Genomic DNA, 9694 nt, shown 5'->3' with positions numbered 1-9694 from the left:
TGATCAGCCAAATGGAGAAAGGTTACTGGTAAACCCTTCTTATTTCACGCGCGAAGGCGAGGTTTTCATCCAAGGCCAATGGCCCAGGCTCAGGGCTGGCTCTTCAGCCTCGCAGGCCCGGCGGCCATTTTGAAAAGACAATGCCCTCTTCGCGAGCGAGAGCAAAGCTCGCGGCGGGCGGCGGGTGGTGCGCGCACGTCGGGCCGGCGCGCGGGGTGCGCGCACGCAGGCCCGCGTCCCTCCGCCTTCCTCTCGGAGTTATGTAACGGCGCGGCGCGCTCTCGCCGGCGGAGGCCCAATGGGGAGGCGGCGGCCGGGGGAGGGGAGGGCCGTGCGTGCGCGCCCCCGGAGGCCGAGGCGCGGCCCCGCGGCAGTGCGTGCGCGCTCACCCCGCCCCCTCCCCCAGTCTTTCTGCTTCGGCCGCCGCGGTCGCCCTTTTTTTTCTCATCTTTTCCGTGGGGCCGTGAGGAAGGAGCTCGGAGAGGAACCCAGCCCGCGGACTCGCCATGGCGGACGAGAAGCCCAAGGTGAGCGGGGCCGGGGCTGAGGCGAGCGGGCGGGCAGCAGGAGGAGGACGAGGCCGGGGCTCCTCCGCGCCGGGACTGCGCGCCATTTTCCTCTCTCTCCCTCCCCTCCCCTCATGTTGGGAGGAAGGCGCCTCGCCGAGGGAAAGGCCTTTGGCTTGATTATTCGCAAAGCTCTGGCTGCAGTGGGAAGGCAGCGGGGTCGCCGGCCCCTCGTGTGTTTGGGCGCCATCCGCGCCGTAGGAGGAGGAGAAGGAAGAGGAGGAGGGAAAAGGAGGGAGGGAGGCCTCTTTGTGTGGCTCCCCTCCCGGCTGCCCTCGGCGCTGCTCCTTCCTTCCTTCTCCTCGGCGCCCTCCCGCTTCCTTTTCCGCCGCCCTCGCTGGCTCCGAGGCCCGTCCCAAGGAGCTCCTCGCCGCCCGCTTCTTTTCCCAAACAGAAGGGCATTTCTGCCCGTGGCTCCGCCGCAGGGAGAGAGAGACACCAGGCCTGGGCAAACTTGGGCCTTCCCTCCGGGTGTTTTGGACTCCAGCTCCCACCATTCCTAACAGCCTCAGGCCCTTTCCTTTTTCCCCTCAGCCGCGGCCTAAGGCTGTTGGGAATGGTGGGAGCTGGAGTCCAAAACACCTGGACTCCATGCTTCTCTACACTAACCCTTTCATGCAGTTTCAAACCGGCATGGAAGCTGCGCGGGTCAGAACAATTCTGTTTCCACCTCGAGCCCCGGATGGTGATCGCAGAAACCACGAAGCACTGCATTTAGGGCGTGTTTCTGTCGGAGTTTGTTGCCTGGCCGCCGCAATTTCGAACCGCATTAAATGCTCCGTGTGGATGGAGTCCCACATTGCTTTGTGTTGTGTGTAAGGGATGTCTTTTTTTAGGAAGTCTCTGCGCGCGTAAAATGACAGTGGTAATAAATGCATAGTTGCTGTGAGTTTTCCGCGGTGCATGGCCATGATCCAGAAGCGTTCTTTCCTGACGTTTGTGGCGCAAAGCAAACCACAGTTCACTTACTACAATGCAGTCTGAGCCCAGCCACATGCACAATTGAGGACCTTCTTATAGCCACAACAGAGGCACTCCAAGTGGCCAGCTTCTGATCAAGGGAAATTTAGTATAATGCCTGCATCTATGGCAGATATCCTCAGAGGTTGTGAGGTATGTTGGAAGAGATCTCACAACCTCTGAGGATGCCTGCCATATATGCAAGCAAAACGGCAGGAGATAATGCTTCTAGAACATGGCCATACAGCGCGGAAAACTCACAGCAACCCACTGATTTAGCCCACGAAAGCCTTCGGCAACACAATAAATACTTATTTGCTACGGCCCAAGAGGGGTAATAAGGTTCTCTGGAAAAGTAGAGTATCAGTGCAGAGTTTCCAACTTAATCCTTGTAGACAACATGCAAGGTGTTTACAGTGATAGGAAATAAGGCTTTTAAAAAAAAATTAAGCCATCTCTTTCAAACTGGCATAGCAGCACCTTCCCTCTCAATATCTGTTGGACTAGTTTTTCCATGCATAAGTGTAGAAATGGTGCCCACGTTTTGAAATCATGCTCACAGTTTTTTACTCCTTGACTCTTGAGTTTCCTACTGTGCAGTTACTGCAGTATAAAAGTGAAAGACTTCTTGTTTCCATATCTTTTACAGTTACGTCCGACCTCCAAAGGACTGATAGTTAAGAACAGGGTGGGACAACAGGAAGTGAGAGAAGTCTAGGGAGGGAAATTCACTCCTGAAAGAGTTACCATGGGGAAAAGGTGTCTCCACTGAAGCTTTATCACCAATCCTTGTTTCCACAAGTCAAATTTTTCAAAATCCAGTTATTACAGGGACAGGAAAGTGAGGTGAAAACAACACAGGGGTGTTAACCCTTCCCTGTGCTATCCAAAGCCTGTGTGTGTGTATGGCTGGAGTTACACTTCCCTGTGCTATCCAAAGCCTGTGTGTGTGTATGGCTGGAGTTACACTTAAAATGTATCTGTTCTAACTTGCATTCAAATCCAACTTAAGAACAAACCTACAGTACCTACCCTGTTTCCCTGAAAATAAGACATCCCCGAAAAATAAGACCTAGTAGAAGTTTTGCTGAATTGCTAAATATAAGGCCTCCCCTGAAAGTAAGACCTAGCAAAGTTTTTGTTTGGAAGCATGCCCGCCGAACAGAACACCAGAGCATGCAGGGTTGGTAAATGTACATACCAGCTGTACATGAAATTCTTGATAGGATTCAGAGTTTGTCTGTTTACATTGGTTTGTGAGGACAACTACTGTACAGTATATAATAAATGTTTATTTTTTGTTCAACAATAAATGTGAATTCTTCTTCATGGAAAAATAAGACATCCCCTGAAAATAAGACCTAGCACATCTTTGAGAGCAAAAATTAATGTAAGACACTGTCTTATTTTCGGGGAAACACGGTATCTTGTTATTAACTGCCTAGTACCAACCTTTTAAAAATCAGTTGAGTTAAAGCAACAGGGCTAAATCAGGTGGCGCTCTCGATTTGTTCTTTTCTAAGGTGAAAGTGTTTGAAAAGCAAATAATTTTGTTATGCTGTGTGTTGTAGGAGAAGACTGAAAGCAGCACTTCAAAGCTGCTTACAGAACATTAAATGCATTAGAACAATGACTTAATGCTTGACTTAGTTCAATAAAATAAGGGAAATGTTAGTAATTTGCATATTTAGAAGTTAAATCTCCCAAGAACAGATATACCTTTCCTAGGAAGGGGAGAATTAACAGTTATACTTGTTACAGCTGCATGTTGCAGACTTAGCCCTTACCTCTCATTTCTAGTGATCCCATGTCTCAGTTTCTAGCAGCCCCACAGATTTCATAAGGTTTTCTTAGGTAAGATATACAGAGATGGTTTACCAAGTTGTTTCTCTGTAATTTATCCTGCAGCACCAGGTACTAATTGGGCTTGCTCTGCTTAGCTTCCAAAATCAGACAGGATCTGGTCCCTTTAGGGCAGTGGTTCTCAACCTGTGGGTCCCCAGATGTTTTGGCCTTCAACTCCCAGAAATCCTAACAGCTGGTAAACTGCCTGGGATTTCTGGAAGTTGTGGGCCAAAACACCTGGGGACTCACAGGTTGAGAACCACTGCTTTAGGGTATCTAGGCTGAGTCCTTGGCTCTTACATTACCTGTAGAATCAGGAGAAACGTAACTTCCAGTATAGGGTTAACTACTGGTTAATTTTATTGTGTAACTGTTAATACAGCATAATATGTCTACTGGGAAATAAACCCCGGGGAGTTCACATAAATGTGCATGATTTCAAGCTTGATACAATTGATTAGATTCAGAACTACTGTACTTGTGTTCTGAGAACATTGGATGCCAGTGAAATCAGGTGAATCTATACACTATAAAACATGCAACAGAAGCTGTTGTCTGTGCTGCCGTATTGCTACTTGATAGCAGCTTTGTAGAATTTACTAATCGTTTTCTGGACCTGAGAATTGTGGAGGCTTGTTCAAAGGTGATCCGAATGCTGAACTTGAATGCTTATTAAGCAGGATAAGTTGTCTTTCAAATGATCCTATTTTTTTTTCTCTCTCTCTTACAGGAAGGAGTGAAGACTGAAAATAATGACCACATTAATCTGAAGGTTGCAGGGCAAGATGGATCTGTGGTGCAGTTTAAGATTAAAAGGCATACACCACTTAGCAAACTAATGAAAGCTTATTGTGAACGACAGGTGAGAAGGATGTGTAAATACTCTGAGAAACTTTGGATAAGGTGTAATTAAAAACTTATTCTGTTATGGTGTTTACAGTTCTTTAGATAAATTAGTAGGAGACAGATAAAACTAAGGGAACTTATCTGTGTTCAGCCTGCTATGTAACCCATTCTTGTATTGCTTTTGAACATTATAACTTAGAAAATGAGGTCTTTCTCCTTTTGGAGATACACACCTAGTTGTACTGTCATGAGAATTTTAAAGCACTAATGACTTTGAAAATTGTGCAGTTCCACATTGGATTTCTAGATCTATAAAACTATTATTCGTAAGTAAAACAATAAAAATTGAAACATTTTATATACAAATAAGCACAGCAAAACTGTAGAGTTGATCCTCTGTCTTCCTTGAGCTCCAATCTTAAATGGAGATACAGTAGAGTCTCACTTATCCAACGTTCTGGATTATCCAACGCATTTTTGTAGTCAATGTTTTCAATGAATTGTGACATTTTGGTACTAAATTTGTAAATACAGTAATTACTACATAGCATTAATGTGTAACGAACTACTTTTTCTGTCAAATTTGTTGTATAACATGATGTTTTGGTGCCTAATTTGTAAAATCATAATCTATTTTGATGTTTAATAGGCTTTTTCTTAATCTCTCCTTATTATCCAACATATTCACTTATCCAACGTTCTGCTGGCCCGTTTATGTTGGATAAGCGAGACTCTACTGTACTGTAAATGGTTTAATGTAAATTTTGCTGGGAATTGCTGTATATGCTTTTTGGAAGCATTGTGGAATAAATATGACTTCCAGTCTGGTGGCCTGCACTGTGCTTCAAAATATTTTAAAACTTAACCATAATAAACCCAAGAGAAAGCTGCCCTTACCCTGTTGGAAAGTGGGTGTGGCTCTAATAACATCAGATTTGGCAAGAAGAAATTGTGGATCCTGAAATTGCTTCACTTAGCTATACTTTATTTCCAATCTCACATACTGTGATGATTGAATAGGGATACTAAGCCTCTAGATATTTAACTCTCCTATTCCTTCACCATTGATTTTGCTTGCGATGACGTTGTGGAGTGTAGAATTAAAGCCCAAAAGCACTCGGAGTGCCATAGGTCCTTGAATTAAACATTGAGCATGTTAAAGACCTCCTTAGGTAAATCTAAGATGATAATCTAGTGCTAGAATTAGTGAAAAACTTTCAAAGTACAGTGGGTTTTTTTACATGTTAGTAAATCTACTTGTAAGAGTTATGTACCAAGGATAAGGGCAAATCAGCCTCAATTTAAGGTGATCTTAGTCCTAGCAGTTTATTTTTAGCTAAGAGTAGCTAACAGTTCTATACTCCTTTGATCTTTGTTTCTGTTAACTATCTGACTGTCACTTTGTGGAAAGCAGTAAAGCAAAGACTGGGACATACCAAGCGTAATCCAGTGTGATGTATTGGCTGGAGTGTAGGGTGAGAACTCCAGGAGAGCAGGGATCAAACCCCAGATCAGCCATTTAAATGGGTGACCGCAGCAAGTCCCACACTCTTGGCCTTAAAAGATATCCAGGGGTAGCCGTTTATATAATATGATCCAAGCTATTTAAGAGAAAGTAAGCACACTTAAGTGGGAATGTGCATGAAACATTTAAGAAAAAATCTTGAAACCTCTTAGTCATATGTTTTCGTTGGATCAAAAGGATTCCGAAGTGAGTACCCAGCATTGTAAGGAATACTGTAGTTGTTTCTAATTTAAACTATATTTTACTCTTAGGACAGTTTTCTGAAATTTGTTTGCAATTTCTTTGTGCTGACTGCCTCTGGTAAAATAGGTGACAAAAATCTTACTTTCCATGCCAAATTATCCAGGTTTATTTCTAGTAATAATAGGAGCCCCATGGCACAGTGGGTTGAACCCTTGTGCCAGCAGGACTGATGACTTAAAGGTTGGGTTGCTGATCTGAAGGTTGCCGGTTCAAATCCAACCCGGGGAGAGCACAGATGAGCTCCCTCTATCAGCTTCATGCGGGGACATGGGAGAAGCCTTCCACAAGGATGTGTTGTCGAAGGCTTTCATGGCCAGGATCACAGGGTTGTTGTGTGTCTTTCGGGCTGTGTGGCCATGTTCCAGAAGCATTCTCTCCTGACGTTTCGCCCACATCTATGGCAGGCATCCTCAGAGGTTGTGAGGTACCTCACAACCTCTGAGGATGCCTGCCATAGATGTGGGCGAAACGTCAGGAGAGAATGCTTCTGGAACATGGCCACACAGCCCGAAAGACACACAACAACCTTCCACAAGGATGGTAAAAACATCAAAACATCTGGGTGTCCCCTGGGCAATATCCTTGCAGAAAAAAAAATTAGTACTGTAGTCACAGCTTTTATCTTTGAAGATTTATCTATTACTTAAATGTTGCCTATAGGAGCACCGTTGAGCACCCTTCCTCTGTGAATCTTTCATTTAATTCATTACTTGATTGTTGAATTGCTGAACACTTATTGTAAATGTAGAAGTAGCATACAATGCTGGGAAAGTAAGTCATGTGGTTAGTGATTGCTGTTTGATAAAACTGACTAGGGTTTTAGCTTACTGTCTACCTTCCGGAAAGACCTGAAAACTTGATGTTCCAATGTGCCGTCAAATAACTGTTCATTTACTGATCAAGTTCTGCCTAGCCCTCTTCTTTTAGTAGAATTGCCAGCACTTTATTCCCAGTCCCCAGCCCTATAGTTTGCGTTTGCACTAGCTCTTGTCCTGCCTTATTAGTCCCAAATCTGTACATGCCCACTTTTCCTGACTACTGGTTGGTGGTTGTTTGGTTTATGTTTTATGATGTTCTACAGTTATTGTTTTTATTGTTTTAATATAGTTGATATATGCTTTTAACTATGTACTTTGAACCTTGTTTATATTTGGCTTGGTCCCCATGTAAGCCGCCTTTAGTCCCTTCGGGGAGATGGAGGTGGGATATAAGAATAAAGTTGTTATCATTATTACTGTTAATTTTTTTCTTTTTGTATGCTCTGTAGGGTTTGTCAATGAGGCAAATCAGATTCCGGTTTGATGGGCAGCCAATCAATGAAACAGACACGCCTGCACAGGTAATTTGTTTTACTGCAAAGTACTGAAATGTTTTTGCTGGATGCAGCTTAAAACAAGATACCAGCCAAGTAATGATGGAGTAGTTCACTTTTCTTATACTTCAGTTATGCAACTACAGTAGAGTCTCACTTATCCAACACTCACTTATCCAACGTTCTGGATTATCCAACACATTTTTGTAGTCAATGTTTTCAATATATCGTGATATTTTGGTGCTAAATTCATAAATACAGTAATTACTACATAGCATTACTGCATATTGAACTACTTTTTCTGCCAAATTTGTTGTCTAACATGATGTTTTGGTGCTTCATTTGTAAAATCATGACCTAATTTGATGTTTAGTAGGCTTTTCCTTAATGCCTCCTTATTATCCAACATATTCGCTTATCCAACATTCTGCCGGCCCATTTATGTTGGATAAGTGAGACTCTACTGTAGTTGCTGATTTTGGAGAAAACATAACACAGAAGTATGTTGAGTAATTATTCAGTTTCTTGTTAAATGAAGCCATTTTATGTTCAGATTTGTATTCCACTTTCTGTTAATCAGGTCTTTGATGCGGTTTTCAACATTTTAGAATACTTGTTTTCCTTTGTTGTTGTACTGTCTTGCTTCTCCCTGTGAGATGCTGAAACTCTTTAATAGTATCCCGCCTTAATTGTCCAATAAATGTGAGAGATTCAAAGTCCTCTATGGTTACATGGTGAGATTCAGTAATACTGTACAAAGAATGCCCAGCTTTCTACAGTTAACATTGATAATCAAGAGCTGCTGGCCTAGATCCAAAGAGATCTTACACAAGGGAAAGACATTTCCACTCATGCAAAACAACCTCTCCAGGGGTTTCCCAAATTCCAATGCCCATTCTGAGGTATTCTAGAGAGAGTTTCTGCCTCAATAGCACCTTTGCAGGGAGGGAAAATGCACGAAAGCAACATAGGAACCAGGAATTGCCATTGAATCTGACATCCTCCAGAATTTCAGTTCTGTAGCAGGAACCTAATTTCTGATACAAAATAAAGAAATAATATCAATGAGACATCCACCAGGTGTTGTCTGACCACAACACCCATCAGTACACATGATTATCTATGCTGGAAGTTCAGCTACTCTGAAGTGTGAAATGTTCACCACCCCTGTTACACACACAACCACACCAATGTTAGAAAAACAGGTTATCTTCACTTTATTGAAACTTCATATTGTGCACTGTATGATCTCTCCTTGTGTTAAAATGGTATTCTCTTTGGGTTTTAATGAAGAAAATGAATAATTGTTGGGATTCTGTAATTTTTCATATTCTGGATTTAATTTTTAATGTTTCCCTTGTAGTTGGAAATGGAGGATGAAGATACAATTGACGTGTTCCAGCAGCAGACAGGAGGAGTGTACTGAAAGAGAGAACCAAATTTCCTTTCCCACAAACAACACATTCACAATTAGAAGAACGAGACTTGGTTCAGCCACATCTTTGACTACTGCAGTATAGCTTTCTCTCTTCTCTGATTTCTTTTCCTATTCCTTCTATTGTACATAACGTAACTGGTGTATGTGCACAGACATGCATATTTTTTTTAACTAAATGGCCAATGGTATGTTTGATCAACATCATATGGAGAAGGGGTGGTAAAACAAACTGGTCTGTGAAAATACCCCATATCTCCATTAGTGGCATGCTCCTCTAACTTTTATCTTTATATTCCAGTAAGTTATTTTGCTCTCATTGTTGATAAAACAAAAACCTTGCATACCTTATACGATTGGATAATTTCAATGTTTTTCTTTTATCATTGTACAACCAAGGACGATTTTATAACTTTTTTGTACGTAGCTGTTACATGTAGAGCAAACTGTCTTTAAGTAGGGATAAATTACTCGAAACAAAAATTTGATCTTGGATAGTTTTCCCTTCCGTCTTGTTGTTTAAATAAACTTCTTGTTTAAAATAAACAGCTTATTTTTCTGTACTGTGATAACACCTGGATTAGGACTTAGCTGTTGCATCAGTTACAGAATCAGCTAGTTGCTTGCTTTTTTCATCAGCTTTCCTACCCAATTATTGTAATGCTGTCTAGACAAGAGGAAAAAAATTACAAGAGCCCTGAGGCTGCCTTATAATTTGGGTGATGTTTGTTTTCGGGGTGGGGGTTGTTTTGTTTTTTGCTGGATTGTTGAATGTGAATAACATTTCTTGCACTGAAATGTGTCATCCAACAGAATTTCTAATGTAAATGGCCATGTTGGAATGTTTGGTTTGGTTTACTTGCTCAAATATTTGGGATTTGAAAAATACTAATTTGGTTGTATTTTTATGTTGAGTTTGGAAAACTAAAATCAGATAAGACATTTTACAACCTAATTATAAG

At 42.1% G+C, this 9694-nt stretch overlaps 1 protein-coding gene across 1 annotated transcript; it reads left to right on the top strand.

The window, feature by feature from the left end:
* The first annotated feature begins 248 nt into the window (after window positions 1–248).
* Window positions 249–9278, top strand: sumo2 (small ubiquitin like modifier 2). Its single transcript, XM_003217214.4, has 4 exons — window positions 249–527; window positions 4102–4233; window positions 7253–7324; window positions 8661–9278. The coding sequence occupies exons 1-4, from the start codon at window positions 507–509 to the stop codon at window positions 8721–8723; spliced, it is 288 nt and encodes a 95-aa protein (XP_003217262.1). The 5' UTR covers window positions 249–506; the 3' UTR covers window positions 8724–9278.
* The last annotated feature ends 416 nt before the right edge of the window (window positions 9279–9694 follow it).

Source organism: Anolis carolinensis, chromosome 2 (assembly GCF_035594765.1).
Source record: "Anolis carolinensis isolate JA03-04 chromosome 2, rAnoCar3.1.pri, whole genome shotgun sequence".
Taxonomy (NCBI): Eukaryota; Metazoa; Chordata; class Lepidosauria; order Squamata; family Dactyloidae; genus Anolis; species Anolis carolinensis.
This window is presented reverse-complemented; position numbering and strand designations above follow the sequence as displayed.